General features: G+C 51.4%; 1 protein-coding gene across 1 annotated transcript in view; it reads right to left on the bottom strand.

The window, feature by feature from the left end:
* Nucleotides 1–15,800, bottom strand: part of LOC117200644 (uncharacterized protein C6orf223-like) — a 169,598-nt gene extending 153,798 nt beyond the window's left edge. Inside the window, 1 exon segment of the mRNA XM_049716152.1 lies at nt 15,724–15,800. Coding sequence (XP_049572109.1) covers nt 15,724–15,800 — 77 coding nt within the window.
* Between the last annotated feature and the right edge of the window lie 964 nt (nt 15,801–16,764).

The following is a 16,764-nucleotide window of genomic DNA, read 5'->3' as shown; positions in this document are numbered from 1 at the left end:
CAGTGTTGGGCCAGGAGAGCCCACTGGTGGGGCTGTAGATCCCTCAAGCAAGGTTGTGGCCCCAGGGGAGAGGGGCCTGGTGGCCAGTGAAGGGGACCCAAGGGCCAGCCCAGGCCTGGGGGGCCGGCTTGGCAGTTCTTTTTCAAACCACTAGATGTCACTTCCATTTCAAAGGAACCCACTGGTTGGCATTTTCCCCAGTCAGGTCCCCCCCCCACTCCCCACCCCCCACCCCCACCCCCCCATCCTTCTCCAAGTCTTAAAGACACAGGCCACAAAGGAAAACTCCACTTTCCCCTGTGGACCAAGACATTGGAAACCCAGCCAGGAGCTGCCTCCAAGCCTGAGCTGAAACTTCCAGGAGCTCCATCATACCCCACCCCACCCCTGCGAAGGGGTAGAACCCCCATCTCCCCGTCTCCCACCACCCTACAGCTTCTTATGGGGATGGTATTTTCTGAAACCAAAAATGAAACACATGGTCAAACTAATGTTGAATGTATTTAGGGGGACAATACTTAAAACAGGGCGAGGACTTCCCTGGTGGCGCAGTGGTTGAGAGTCCGCCTGCCGATGCAGGGGATGCGGGTTTGTGCCCTGGTCTGGGAGGATCCCACATGCCGTGGAGTGGCTGGGCCCATGAGCCATGGCCGCTAAGCCTGCGCGTCCGGAGCCTGTGCTCCGCAACGGGAGAGGCCACAGCAGTGAGAGGCCCACGAACCTCAAAAAAACAAAAAAAACAGGGGGACACATACGCCCAAAGATCCTACGCAGGACCAAGAGGTTCCAGATTCAGCAGAGGCCATGTGGTCCAACCCCTGGCTTCAGACCATCATCAGGAATTTCGGGGGGAGATCTGAAGGGAGTTTCCAGAGCTCTGCTCTTCTTAACCCACATCCCCAATATTCAGTCAACATCTCTAGGTTGACTGGTGCCAATATTACAATTTACAATATGATTTATTCCACTTGAGTGCTCCAATAATCTCCATGAGATAAGTATAACTTAACCCCATTTTACAGATGAAGAAACAGAGGTGTGGAGAAGATCAAGTGAGAAAGTTCCTTGAGTCTCTTGCTGCTCTCACTTCACCTCCCTTAGCCAGGCCCTCACAGAGAGGGAGGCTGGAGCCAGCTGGTTGGTTTTATCTGCAGCTCAGGTGGCTGCTTAAAGACTTACTCTTTTGAGCTCATTAATTAGTCCTGTGGTTTCCAAACTTGGTTGTACATTAGAATCACCTGGGGAGCTTTTCAAACTCCTGCTGCCCAGGTCACCCCCCTACCAATTAATTCAGAATGTGGGAGGGCTGGAGTGAGAGCTGGATGTCTAGGTTTTCCAAATGTCCAGGTGGTTCCAATAAGTAGTCAAGTTTGAGGACCGCTGCTTCCATCACCCCACTCCCGGCCAACCACCAACCACTGAGGGTTTACTTATAAGCTTGTCCCGGTGAGGCATGTGTGCTATTACGTAGCTCATATTTCATAATAGGATACTAGGTACACATGTATTGTTACTTTTCTACAGAGAAGTGAGGCAACTTGCCCGGTCACCCAGCTCCTAAATTAGCAGAACCAGGACTAAAACCTAGTCTTGGGCGTTCTCAAACAAATGGTCTGGCCTCTGACAAGGTCAGCTTCTTCCAGAGCTGTTAGCTTAACACAAAGAAAACAGTTCCCAGTCAGTATCTGACCCCTCGCCCTGGCCACTGACTGATGGCCGTCATAACCACAACTGACCCTTAATCTCCACCGCAAGCTCACTCCAACCTGACCACAGCTTGACCCCTAACCCTGACCATGACTGACCCCTAATTGAGATCCCCATTTTACAGATGAAGAAACGGGTGGAGAAGGTTGAGAAAGTTCTTCCTTGAATCCTTCCTGAGGGCCCAGGCTGTCCCTAATGCTGGCCACTGTCCCACACACATTCGTCACTTGTCAGAATGTGGAGGGCTCGGGCAGCCCGGTCACGACACTGGTAAATAACTCTGCATAGTGTCATAATTACTAACAATAATAAAATAAACGCGTGGGGCCTGTGTGCCAGCCAGGAGGTTGCTGTTTTCATATCCATGATCTCTTCAAAGGATCTCCTGTACTACTCTATTAACTATCAGGTCAGGTGTAAAGCCTTCCCAAAAGCTAGAAAACCTCCGGCCAGTCCTGTCACCTCTCACCTCCTCTCCTCCGTGTACCCAAGGCTCGCCCTTCCTCACTCTATGATCAAACACACACACACACACACACACCCCTCATACACACACACACACACACCTCACACACACACACACACCCCTCATACACACACACACACACCTCATACACACACACACACACCCCCCTCATACACACACACACCTCATACACACACACACACCTCACACACACACACACCTCACACACACACACACACACACACACACACACACACACACACCCCTCCTTGGCTGGAATGCCATTGCTCCGCCTCCCCAACACCCATGACCCAGGATCCCCCCAAGACCTTGCCTCCGCAGGAAGTCTACGGGGCACCGAGGGTCCCACGTTTTTCCTGATACTGACCCCCTCCAGGACGTGTCACCAGGCCCAAGAGAGCGAACAGCCCCCTGGCTGAAGCATCTTCACCAGGTGCGGGAGGTCAGGGCCAGCATATCCTTGGGGGTGAAGGTCACATGGCAGAGGTCACTCGTCTACACAGGCACTCACATACGCACACATTCACTAAGTGTTTATGGAGTTCTGAGCAACTGTAAACGTGGCTCCCTCCGGCTGCCCCCAGGAGAGGGAAAACCATAAACACCTCCAGCTCTGGCCAGCTCCCCCAACAAGGCAGGTCACCTCCCAGGACTCGGGGACCTTATCATCACAGGGACTGGCTGTACTCATCTACCTTCTCTTTGGCGAACAACACCTAACCTCCTGTCCCCAACACAGGGGGAAGTCTCCCTCACAGGATCCTGCTTGTGCTTCTCCTGAGCCTTTGCCCAGCTGTACCTGCCCCTGGGAATGCCTCACCTCTCTTATTCCTTCCAAACTCACCACCCTGAAAAGCCCACATTAAGTCTCACCTCCTCTAAGACACTTCCACTGATCTCTGTCACATACAGGGAGTACCTTCTGGAAGAGGATTTAGAACCAAAAAAGCATCTGTGGAATAAGACCTACTATTTCACTGTTAGAAATTCATTCCTTTGGCTTGGATATTACTCTCTCCTCAGGAAGGGTCCTTGGGTATTTATGCAGATGTGCCCCATCAGAGGCAATCGGTACACTGGAACATGCATTCTGGCTCTAACTCTTTCACTACCTGCTTGAGAGGATCATGGCCCTCTGAATGCACAGTGAGGAGGATGGGCCTGAAGATCTCTCGGGCCCCTCAGCTCCAGGAGACAGTGGTTTCTCCTTCCGATCAAGGCTTTTTATTGGGAAATCACACACTTGACCTTCCCACTTTGAAATGTCGCCATAACTTTAAAGGGGGAGAGAAATCCTACTGGGTCAGGCCTAAAGTGGGACAAAATTAAGTTAGCTCTAAGGAAGACTGTGCATCACAAAGCTTAGGGAATGGTCAAAGCAAAACCACAGAATGTTTCAAAATGCAAGAAAGATGCCCCTCAAAGTCTGAATCTGAATTTACTAGAGGTTAGGGCCCTTTTATTATTTTATTTTATTTTTTTAAAAGGAGAGAGAGGGTGACCTCTCCTTGAGCAAGGGGGTGGGGGGCAGGCCTTGATAGAGTTTCCAGTGCCAAATGATAGAGTGCTGAATGGCCCAGGGCCTCACCCCCGCCTCCTCCATTGTCCCCCATTCTGCTTAATGAAGGCTCAAACCAGAACAGCCAATGAGGCTTGGAAAATCCGCCTGTTGTGAGAGAGGATTTTCCATAAATCTCCCTCATTCCGGCGGCGACAGCCCCGTGCCTACGGAGGGAGGGCTGCCTGGCTCCTGGGGACCCTCCTTAAGAACAGGTGCTTTCTGGCCAGCTCCTTGCTTCTCCGGGCCCCTTGGCTCCCTTGGGGGAGGGGGTTCGGGGGTAGGAAAACCCACCCAGCTTCCCCAGAGCCATCTCCAAGGAAAATGACCTTGGGTCCCTTCCGGCCTGCCAGGGCGAGGACATGGGCTCTGACTCACCAACGGCACGGCAGTGTGGAGGGTCGCTTGGCATCAATTTGCTTGCCACCCGTTCAAGTCCCACCTTGTGAAACTTTATAGACCTGCGTTATGAAGTATGGTAGCCACTAGCCACATGTGGCTATTTCATTTTAAATGAATGAAAATTAGGTTTTACAAATCCAGTGACTCAGAATTTAGTTTAAGTGCATAGATAAAGTGCTCTGAAGCCACATGTGCCCATCTAGAACCTTTCCACCATCTATTCTATTGGACAGCTCTGCCTATAACCACTACTAGGCAGAGCAGCCTTGCAGAGGTGAAGATGGGCCCATTCAGGGCAAAATTCTGGCATCAACAACAGGAACAGAAATCTGGCACTGACAATGGAGAAGGCCTCAAGGACTCAGGGAGCCCCATCTGGGGGGCAGACAGCCCCTGTCCTCAGGGAGCCCTCAGCCCAAAGAGGGTTAACTAATTCCTTGGCCAGATCTTGTTTTCCCCAAGCAGGTGAGGAGGAAAGGGTCCAGCTGTCACTTAGCAGGCTCATTAGTGATGTCTTCTGGGGCCTTGCCCTCCCCATGGGTAATTATTAACAGGCCTCAGGTGTGAGAGAGCATGCAGCCTTGTCCCCCACCCTCCCATCCAGCTGACTGGGCCAGCTGGGCATCTTGGGGGGCCCAGAGCTGAGAGTCCCACCTGGAGACAGCCCCAGGCTGAGTACATCGCCCCCTGCCCCCCACTCTGAGCCAAGCCTTGCTTCATGTTGGTAAGATGAACCTCCATCCAGGGACGGGGCACTGACCAGGAAAGCTGCCGACCACTTCCTGATTAAACAATAGAAACTGTTCAGCAAAACTGTTCCACATTTGCTGAGACTTCTGTTTGCCTTCTCCATTAGCTTAACAAGCATGGATGGAAAGATGACTAAGGTTATTAGTGACTGAGTGTAGCTGGGACAGAAGGGCCAGGAGAGGATGGGGTGGCAGGGGCTGGAGTGTGGCTGAAGAAGCTGTGAGTCAGACAGAAATTGTGAGTACACGGGGCCTGCGCCAGGCTTGGGAGCCTCAGGCCTGAGGGGAGGGGGCCCAGGATCAGAGACGGCAAGTGATGGCTTTAGCCTTGTTACCATGGAAACAGCGTGAAAGAGGATGCAAGCCCCTGGGTGGGTCAGTGGGCCTGGGGAGGAAGAGGCCTATTCTGCAGCCACAAACGGTGGCCCAGCCCAAGCCCGGCCCTCAAAGGACCCATGTTCACACATACTGACAAGGGCCTGGGGATGCCACCAAGGAGCCCCACCTGGACCTCTTGCTGGTGGGTGGAAAGGGTGGCAGGAGGAGTGAGTTCTTAGAAGCTTCTTCCTGTGGCAGATCCCAAGCAGGCCCCCGGCCATTATCCATTTCAGTAGGTTTCTGATTCTTTCAATCATACGCCTCTATCGATAAAAAATCTGTGACGTGTGCCCCAACAAATGTATATTTCTTTATAATTTACATGTACTCTCGTACTAATAAATTATGTACATGATTGAAAAATACACAAAAACTAGACATTTTAAAAGGATGAAAGAAAAAATAAAGTCAGTTTCCAATTCCTTCCCAAACGCGGATGGATCAGTCCTGTTGCACCCTGTTTTGGAGACCACTGATCTACTTAAAGAGTGTGGGTGACACATTGCTAACGAAGCTCCTTAAACAAGCAAATCTTGTGTCTGCAAATTTGACATCAGCCATGCCCCCCAGGTGAATGTTAAGATTAGTTGCTATCTTGAAATTAGTTTGAACGTGAGTGAACCCTTGTGCGAGGGTAGAGATGGTGGCAGAGCCGGTGTTGACAGCTGACGACAGGCTGAGAGGTTCTCCCACACACACCCCATCATCACTTTGCCTGTGTTCTTCCTTCTGTGTGGAAGGCCCTTCCACCTTTCTCCACCTTGACAATCACTCATCCTTCCAAACTCCAAATCTCTGCTCTCTTCCAGGATATCTTCCCTGAATCTCAGGCTGGACAAGGGTCCCACCTCTAAGATCCCACAGCCCAGTATGGATACCTCCATCCTGGCCTTTACTACATTCCCTCTGCTCTCCCTAGACTGTGAACTCCTACAGGGCACTGGGTTGCTATATTCATCTTTGTATCCCCGGCCACCAGCATACACAGACATGGACATACCCACCTATATGCACCCCTTGACTGGTGTTTCATGGGATCACCTCCTAAATCAGCTACTAGTGCTCAAATCCTTCTCTCGGGGGGAACCAGGCCAAGACACTGACATATATTAGGTGCTTAACAAATTCTAATTGAGGGTCTATTGAGCAACATCTATGTCCAAGACACGGAGGGTTCAAAGGGGGGGAAATCTCACTGGGCTGGAGCAGTAGCGGAAGGTTCCTGAGGAACCTGTGGATAGAGTTGGGCCATCCAGGATGGGCAGGGTGGAACAGGCAGACAGCAGTGGAGATGGAACTCCCAGGAGAAGGAAGAGCACGAGCAAAGGTGGGGATGCTGGAAAGAAGGCGACCAATCCAGAGAGCAATGAGGAAGTGTTGAGTGACACACCCCACCCTTGCCCCAAGGGGTTTCCCTGTTCCATGCCTAGGCCCTGGGTTCCTCCTTCTCCGAGTCCGGAGTCTCAGCAGCTAGACTTGGGGCTTGGCATCTCAGGGGAGGAGCTTCTCAGGAATTCCACGCACTGGCAAGGAGCAAGCCCCCTCCCTGCCCCCACGCTTTGGAGCACTGCTCCCAAGAGCTTTCCCAAGACAGGCGAAGGGATTAGGCCGACTTCTGGGAAGGCTGATGCCTCCACCTGCCCCCTCTCCCCACGTCTGCAGAAGGGAGGGAGGCAGAAGGAGGGAGCCAGGGGTGCTCTCCGTTTCTCTGTTGATTATTAAATGCAATTAAAAGTAGGCAGGAAACAGATCTGGGCACGCCAAGAGTGCCCTGAAAATCCCCTCGTCCACCTTGGCCGCTGGGGTTCCTGCCTGAGCTGGCAGCCATCCAGGCAGTGGTGGCCACAGCAGCAGCAGTGACGTCCATCCTGGGCAGCCACACTCAGCCAGGAAAGGGGCGTCCAGGTTTGCTCTGAGGCTAAGCTCCCACCCCTTAGAATGAAACTCAGAGAGGGCTGGCCAAGGAGTCCAGATACCTCATGCCCAGGCTGGCTCTGCCATCTGCTAGTTGGGGGACCTTGGATAAGTTCCTTAACCTACCCGTGACTCAGTTTCCCCAGCTGTACAATAAAGGAACTGAATACGGAGTCCCTTCAGCTCTGATGTGTTATGTTCTAAGTCTGAGCTGCATTCTGCCCAAGGTTCTTCAGCCCAGATATTCGAGGGACTGACCCACAGATCTCAAACTAAACTGCTCTGGGGTCCCAGGCTGGGGCCAGAGTGCTATTGTAAAGACCATGACAATTCGGGAGGAGGGAAGACCAGCATTTGAACACTCAGGCAGGTTCCAGGGGGTGAGGATCCTCACTGGCCCCTCTCTGAGCCAACCAGGCCCCAGCAATACCAGGCCCACATATTTTAGGGTCAGATTGCCTCTGGTTTCTCTCCTCTCTTTTCTGAGGAGAGAGTGGTCACCTGGAGCAAGAATATGGGGTCACAGAGAACAAATCACAAAGTTAACCTTCTTTTCTCCTTCAACAGGGTCTTGGGTCCTGAGAGACACCATGGATACTACGATTCCAGGGAAACCAGAAGGGGCTTAGCACCCAGTCATTCATTGGCGCCTCCCATCTTGTGATTCTCGCATGCCACAGAGGGCCAACATGGAAGCACAGCACGGTCTTTGGTGGAGGAGGTTGAACCTCAGGGAAACTTCCCCACCGATGTGAGGTCCCAGGGACCTGGCCACGTCCCGGGAAAGCGCTCTAAATTAATACACACAAGGCCCCATCCCATCCATCCACAGGCAAGCCGATGTGGCTTTTCCAGGCACGTGGCTTTTCCAGGCACCTTCGGATATGAAGATGACTTGGGTGGGTCCTGCCATGGTTAGAGTCTCTCCCTGGAGCCAGTTGTCCACAGGTTAAAGCAAATAAGGTCAGGGGCACGGGCCCTTCCTGGACCCCTTAGCCCTGGGAAATACTCCACTCTCTGACACTGCAACCATCTCACCCCAGCCAGACCTTGTAAATAAAAGCATGTCCAAATTAGAACTATAGTAGGATACAATTCTTCACCTAGGAGATTGGCAAAAATTCCCCCCCAAAAAAAATTGAGAGCACGCTTTGTTAGGCCAGGCTGTGGGGAAATAGTCACACTCATCCATTGCTGCAGGAAGTTTAATTGTTACAATCTCTGGAGAACAATTTGACAATATGTATCAAGATTACAAAAGCATATACCCTTTGACCAACAATTCCAGGTCTGGGAATTGATGTTACAGATATACCTAATAGTGTGAAATGACGCATGTAGAAGATTATTCACTGCCTCATTGTTTGTAAAAGCTAAAGATGGAAATGACCTAACTCAACAAGGGACTGGTTGAATAAATGACAGGTCAGCTGTGCAATGGAATACTATGCAGCTGTAAAGGGGTGGGGAGCGGCATCAAGACATTCTTTATGTACCGTGACCCAAATTCCTCGAAGATAAACTAAACCGGAGAGGTGAGGTACAGAACCACGTGTAAAGTATGCTACCTTTTGTGGAGGAAAGGGAGGAAATAAATAAGAAAAGAAACTTAAAAATCCATGCCTTCCCTTGTGGAGACAGGGTAACAGCTTAAGAGCATTGGAACCAACTTGCCCTGCCCATGCCTCCACCTTGGACTGAGGAGTGAATGAGGTAACAAGAGAAAGTCAAGAGCTCTGGACCGACCAGGGGAAGGTACCCCAAGAGCCTGGCTGCAATTAGTCCTGTCCCCAGGCCTCCCCCTCATCCCCCAGGGTCTTCTCATTTACAAGCTAACCTCAGGAAGTAAGTTTGAGCACACTGCCCCTGGCCTCATTAGGGCCAATTGTCCTGGGCCAATGAGGAAAGAGCAGAGGTGGGGCTTAGTATGTAAATGAGGCATTGTATCTGGTGAAAGCAAGCCCTGCCCAGGGAACAAAACCTTAAACTATGTTGGTTGTCGCTGGCGCTCTTCACACCACAAGTGATGATTTGGCTTCAGCACTAAAGTGTCTGTCCTCCGTTTGAAATTGATCGCTTGTATTCTATTCTTTGTAGCTAAACTGCAGACTGATTCTGGTTTTTGAGTCGTGTAAAGGCTGCTAGTGAAAGGTGTTTTATATCTAGCTGTATGTCTGCCTATATCTAAGCGAACCTGATTGAAGTTAATACTGGGGCCCCCTAAGGATATTTTCCCCTTGAAATGAGGCTCTAGTTGGGGAGGGGGGTATCCTCTTGGGAACACAGTAGGTGCTTAGAAAATGTTTCCTGAAATAATTATCTAATTTAAGTAGGAATCAGATGGAAGCCAGAAGGTCCTGTCCCCCTCCCCCCGCATTGATTGCAGTTGGTGAGGAAGCTAGGCTTTCATCAAGGGAAAGCAGGGGCCCACACCTGGCCTGTACCCTCCACACACCTGCCTGGGGCCTCCAGTTTTCTGCCTGATCTTGTGGTGGTGGCAGACCAGGGCAGACCACTGGCGACAAGGGGCGTGGTCCCCCCAAGTCGACTGGAGCGAGTTCCTGAGATAGGGATGCAATGGCAGGAATGTGAGGGGCCAGAGGCAGTGATGGACCACGCCAGCCCAAGAGCTGAACAAATATTGACCCTAAGCAAGGCGGCCTCTTGAAAGCCCTCCACAGGATGCCTCTCGCTGTTCTCCTATCTCCAGCCACCCTCACCTAGTGCCTCCAGCAGCGGGGGAGGGGAGTAAAGGGCTGCTGCTCTCCCTTTGGGACCCAAGGCCCAGAAACCCTGGGCGGGGGACACTGTGTCAGCCTCGCTGGTCCTGGTATGAGGTTCTGGGAGCTTCCAGGCCCGGGTCTCACTGTCCTCTAGGCTCTCCAGCCTGGATGTGGGTGGCACCTGGAATAGGATGTGGGCTTCCCTGGAGCCAGGCTGCCTTTAAAATGCCCCAAGGAGGCCCTTGTCCCAGTGCGTTCATTTAAAAAAGAAACTCACTACAGGCCATGGACAACTGTGTAGCCGTCAACTGCCTTCCCAGTTACTAAGTAACATTTATTAAGAATCTTCTGCATACCAGGCACTAAATGCTTTACATGTATTAACTCATTTAATCCTCACCATAACTTTAAGAAATGGGTATTATTTTTTTATCCCCATTTCACTGAAGCAGACACCAAGGCACAGGGAGAGTGACAAAAGTAGAGAAAAGTCTCTCAGAGATATCATTCGGCCATTCAGGGTGTGGATGTAGAAATGTGGAGATGGGAGGTACTTTGAGAAGGTTGGGTACCTGCCACCTTTTACAGATGTGGAGACTGAGGCCCTGAGGGGGGAATGACTTGCACAGAATAACTCGGGGCCGCAGAGCAAAGGCGCTGAATCAAAGGTGCTGCTGACTGGTTGACATTCCTAGGAAGCTGACCGCTGAGCCCTAGGGTTACCTGAGGTCTTGTCTTCCAAGAATCCCAAATGCTTTGTTTTCTTTTCCTGCAGGCCTGATACTCTGGGTAAACACCCCCAGCCCCTGTCCCCGTTGGATCTCTTTCTCCTCTCCCACCTCACTCATCCTCACCCTGACATTTTCTCACATCACCCCAGCAAATTGCTTTCCGGGTCCCAGTCCCAGGGCCCTGTCTTCTGTGGCTTCTCCAGTATGTTTTGGAAAAACCTCTATGGGTCTCCCTGAGGGCATTGGGCTGGCTGATCCCCAAGAACATGCCCTCTATACCTCTGAGGTTCTAGGAATCTCAGACTCTATTTCTATATTCCACAGAGTGGTTTCTGTCTCCACCTGGACCCTGCTTGGACCCTGCAGGGAGCTGGGGTCTGCTCTCAGTTTCACAGCCAGGTTGGGAGAAAGTCAAGAATGGGGACAGGAAGACAGGAAGGGTGGGGAGCTCGGAGAGGTGTATTCAAGAAGGGGTTCACTCATCACCACCCCCTAGTCTCCTAACCAGATTTCATCACTCCATCCCCACATGGCTTGCCAGCCTCCAAAGCCTGGGCTGGACCCCTAGGACCCCTCTGCTGGTGGGGGAAGAATTCTAAGAGAATGTAAGCTGGGATGGGGTGAGTTGGGGTCTGTGGCTCACTGACCTCAGAGGCTGGCCTCCCCTCAAGGACGCTGAGGAGCCCTGGCTGGGGATGGGGATGGGCCCCTCCAGCTCTGCCAAGGGCAGCGCCTTCTGCTCAGAAGGAAACACAGCCTGTGTGTGTGTGTGCCCTGGCCTGCCCCTCCCCAGGCCCGCCCTTGCCTCCCAGGTCGGTGACCTCGGAACTCCGAGAATACTCAGGAAATCTCCCATCCTTCTGCTTGTCTTTAGGTCAGAATCACTGCATGAGATCCCCAAGCAGGGAGAAGCCTCCTGGGTGCTCGCCTCAGCTCTCACTGCCCACACGCCGTTTGGGAAAAGGGCAGGGCAGCCCCCCAGAGCCCCATGCAGACCCGCAGGTGGCCCACGCTCACCCCAGCCCAGCTGGGGCCTCAGTCTGTGTGGCGGTGTAGAGTCCACATCTTGCAGGGGAGGCTCTCAAAGAGGCACCAGGCTCCCCATGTCCCCAGGACATGCATTCCCAGGCTCCAGGAGAGCCTGGAGGCAAGAAAGGATGAGGCACAGATACCTTCCAGGGACCAGGGACAAGCAGTCAGAGGAAAACAATCTAGTGCTGACACACTGAGCAGGCTGGGAACTAAGGAGGTATCTTGGGATGGGAAGCGGAAGCCAGGCCCAGAGCATAAGTGGGTGCTTCAGAACACAGAGGAATCCCTCCATTTCTTTTACCTGATGCAGGTGAGCTGGGCTTGAGAACTCCCTAGGGCAAAGCTGTGTCTCCCCTCAGACCGGGGGTTGTCTGAGTTTTTTTCCTCATTAGACTAGAAGTTTCTAGAACATGGACTAGGAGCCAAGAATAGAAGTTAAAGAAGACCAATTCCAAGCCATGACCAGAAAGAACTCACTTTTTTTTTTCTTTGTCATTTTAATTATCTTTATGGAAAATAAAGCCCACACACATGCTGGATATCAAAAAATTTTCAGTTTGGTCATCAAGCTCACCTACTCTGAGAAACACATCTTCATCTACCAGAAGGAAAAGATGAACAGCTAAAATTTCATCTCACTTGCTTTTTAAATTAGACAATATATCCAGATGGTTCTAATATCGAAATAATACACAAGGATACACCTTGAGAATTCTTACCCCAATACCTCCATTCCTCCCCATTCCAGCCACCATATGTCATCACTCACAGCAGCCTCTATGTGTCCTTCCAGTGTCTGTTAATGTAAATACAAGTGAATATTCTTGCTTTCCCCTCCCCAGAGAGAACTTTCTGGTAGCTAGAACTAATCCAGTCAATAGCTCAGGTGTGATGCTCAGGTGTGATGCTGACCAGTCTGACCTTCAGGCCCCTCGCCTGGGTGGGGGTAACCACCTGTAGCCCCACTTGCTGTGAGGAAGGTGACAGCCTAGGTAATGGCCCAGCATACAGCAAGCGCTCAATAAGTGAGTGCTTATTGTTGGGGGGGGTGGTTAAAGGAGAAATCATCTGAATTCAATCTGTTCCCTTACATTGGGCTAAGCTGGGCTTGTGGGCAAGTGGATTTGGAGAGAAGAGCTCTCCAAGTAAAGAGGACGGGGAGGGAGGGGGGACTGAGAAGTGGGGTGAGGCCAGCACAGATGTAGAGCAAGCGGCACTTCTGAGGTCTGCGGGTTCTGAGAATCTCCCCACCAGGCATCCTGGTCCTGGAACAGAAGTCATGCCCGTGTTTCCCTGGTAGCTCAGGCCCAGCAGCCTCGCAGGCCAGGTCTAAAGCCCTATCTAAGGTACACAGCGTTATCTCCATTCCCCTCGCCCGGGGAGCCCAGGCCTCCCAGTGGTCCTGGCTCCCACTGCTTCGTTAATGTTTACCATCACTGGAGATCGGCAGGCACGCACAGAGCGGGCGGCCCCCCCCCCCCACCTGGAAACGAACGCACACTGGGGCTTGTGAAAGCCACATGCAGCTGATCGCCTCTGAGGGTCCCTGTGAGCCCCTCCCACAGCCAGGCGGGCACCAACGGCAAGTCCCTGCACCCCCCGCTGGCAGCCCCGGCTCCTTCAAGCACAGGGAGGGACAGTGAGACAGATCACCCAGATCTCACTGTCCAGCCCCCACGTGGCTGGTGCAAATCAAGACGCGCTGTAATAGGTGTAGAATGCGTTCAGATTGTGAAGGCTTAGCCTGAAAAACTAACATGAATTATCTCAATTAGTTTTCATCTATTGATTACCTGTCGATAATATTTGGGGATATATGAGGTTCAATCAATACATATAAGTATATAAAATCTATTATTAAAATTAATTTCACCTGTTCATTTTACTTTTTTAATGTGGCTACTAGAAAAATTCAAAACACAGACATGACTCATTACAATTCTATTAAACAGTGCTGACCAAGAGCATTACGGGAAATATATCTTGGAGGCTGTACCCTTTCCCTCCTGTCAGAACTGGGATAGGGTCACACCACCTCTTCCGGCCCCTAGAGCCTGTCCCGCCTCCTGCCATCAGATTGGGGTCCTCTGAGGTCAGGGGCCAGGTCTCTGCTCTCTCCTCCTAGCTGTGCCTAGACAGCTGGGAGGAGCGCAAGGTGGCAACGTGGGAGCCGGCCATCCACACCCTCGGCCAAGTCAGTGAGGGCGTGGCCCAGGGAAGGCCCTGCCCCCAGCCCTGTGGCCTGCCATAATCACAAGTCGCTCATCTCATTCCGCTGGTCTTAAGAGGAGGCATCATTTTCCCAAGACTTTGGATGCAGTCATTCAGCAAGTTGTGGAACACACCTGGCTTAGAAACGGCTTGGAATGTTCACAAATGGCAAAATGTCATGGGGAATCCACAGATAAATGTAGGAGAGGTCGTGGCACAGTCTGTCTCCTTTCAGCCTCATTCCACCATTTTTTGACGCACAAACCCTTCCTAGGAGGGCTCTTCTCGGAATGGATGATGTCCCCATGTCCACTCTCTCCCAAGCTCAACAGTTTAGCTCTTTACCCTCACAAAGCCCCTTTTCCAGGTCCTCACCCTCTATGCGCACCTGCACACGCTCACCATGTCTCCCCCTCCACCCTCCCCAGCTGAACCTGATTCACTTCGTGTGCTGTGCTCAGCAGGTCAGTCACCTCCCTCGCGCTGAATATGTCCATTAACCCAGCCTATAACTGCCTTGCTTTTCAATCACTACACATTACTGTTGACACATCATGAGTTGTCAACAAGTCTCCCAAGTCTTTTCCACTAAGTCCCTCTGCTGCCTCCCACTTAGACAGTTGGTGTTGGGGACCCCAGTACAGGGCCTGGAAGATGCCATCTTGTACCACTGGATGCCTCGTGGCCACCTGCTGCGGCCCTTCTGGGTCCTGATTCCCTCACTGGTGCTCCACTGCTCTGGTCAATTCTAAGGTGAATCCTCAGACTTCAGCCCGGTTGACTTCTCAGTACCATTTGGCACAGTTGGTCACCCTCTTATGAAAACCTTTTTTTCACTTGATTTTCCAGCCGTCACACTCTCCTGGTTTTCCTCCTTCTCCCCTGGCTGCACCTTCTCAGCCTCTTCCACTGGTTCTTTCTCAGCTTCCCAGCTCTGTAACGTTGGAATTCCCCACGGCTATTCTTTGAACCCCTTCTCGCTTCTCGTTCTTATTTTCACTCACTCCCCTGGTGAACTCATCTGGATCAGAAGCTTTAAATATTATTTATAAATTAATGCCTCCCAAATTTAAATCTCCTGCCCAGACCTCTCCTCTGAATCCCAGACTCACACATCCATCTGTACATTGTCATCTCCACCCGATGTCTAAGCCGCATCTCAGACTTAGCATTCCATACCTGACCTTCTGATCGCCCCACTCCCACCAACATGGCCACCCACAGGCCGCACCATCTCAGAATTTCGGTCCCGTCAACTCCATCCTTCCAATGGCTCAGACCAAAATCCTTGCAGTTACATTCAACTCCTCTCTCTCTCTCCCATCCCTATCCAATTTGGCAGCAAATCCTGTTGGCTCTATATTGAAAACGTATCCAAATCCAACCATTTCTCTGTCACTTCCAATCTGGTTCAACCCACTATCATTTCTCGCTCGGATTTTTGCAAGAGCCTCATGACTTTTGCCCCCGCTCTTTGGATTACTACAGTTTCCCTGCTCTGCCCTCCCCCACTACAGTCTGTTCTCAACCCAGCAGCCAGAATCATCCTATTAAAATCTAATTCAGGGCTTCCCTGGTGGCGTGGTGGTTGAGAGTCCTCCTGCCGATGCGGGGGACACGGGCTCGTGCCCTGGTCCGGGAAGATCCCACATGCCGCGGAGCGGCTGGGCCCGTGAGCCATGGCCGCTGAGCCTGCGCATCCGGAGCCTGTTCTCTGCAACGGGAGAGGCCACAACAGTGAGAGGCCCGCGTACTGCCAAAAAAAAAAAAAAAAATCTAATTCAGATTCTAGCCCTCCTCTGCTCAGACACTTCAAGGGCTCCTGCCTCACTTGGAGTAGACGCTGAAGGTCTTCACAGGGGCCCCAGGCCCTACAGGACCCAGCTTCCCTTTCCGTTTCCTCCCCATCCCCTCCACACTCCCCCTCATTCTCTCTGCTCCAGCCATGCTGGCTACGTGCAGCTCCTCCAACACCTGAGCTTGCTTCAGCTTCCAGGGCTTTGCGACCGCCTCCCTCTCTGGATAGCCTCGCGCTCCCTCCCTCCTTCAGCTCTCCGCTCAAATGTCACCTTCTGAGGCCTCCCCTGACCACCGCATCTGGAACTGCCACCCCAGCCTCTGGCACTGTTTATCGTTCCTTCTCACTTAATTTTTCTCCCTAGCACTTTTTTTTCTTTCTAATATACTATATACATTTCTTATTTTGTTACTGTCAGTCTCCTACCACTAGAATATAAGCTTCAGTGGCGCAGGGGTTTTTGTCTGTTTTGTTCACAGCTGTATCCTTGACTCCTAAAAGAAAACCTGGCACATACTACATGTTCAATCAATATTTGTTGAATGAACAAGACAGGAGTAATAACAGATTCCCCTGCCCCGGTTGGCATCCATTGGAAACTGAAAACTGTCCTCTTCTAGACCTATGTGGGTTCATTAAGCAATACCCTTGGCATACGGCCTTCTAACACACTACATAATTCACTTAATTTTTCTGGTTTTCATTTATTGTTCATCTTTCCCTGTTGAACATAATCTCCGTGAAGGATTTTTTTTTTTTTTTTGGTCTGTTTTCTTCATTGATGTATACCAGTGTCTTAGAGGAAAGCCCAGCTAATAGTAGGCCCTCCAAGAATGTCTGCTGAATGAATGGATGACCATTTATCCAGCCACTGATCCATAAAACCACTTCAGGATCCAGCTCTATTTCCCCATCTTGACCCTCAAAGTACTTGAGAGGTTTTATCAAGAACTCTGTGGAGTTCCCATACTTCCCACAATCCCTACATCTTCCAGTCTCCAATCTTCCTGAGAGTCAGAAAGTCCATTAGTCAGAAATCTTAATATGAGAAAAGTCTATGAAAACTAGAGTTTT

Source organism: Orcinus orca, chromosome 10 (genome assembly GCF_937001465.1).
Source record: "Orcinus orca chromosome 10, mOrcOrc1.1, whole genome shotgun sequence".
Classification (NCBI taxonomy): Eukaryota; Metazoa; Chordata; class Mammalia; order Artiodactyla; family Delphinidae; genus Orcinus; species Orcinus orca.
This window is presented reverse-complemented; position numbering and strand designations above follow the sequence as displayed.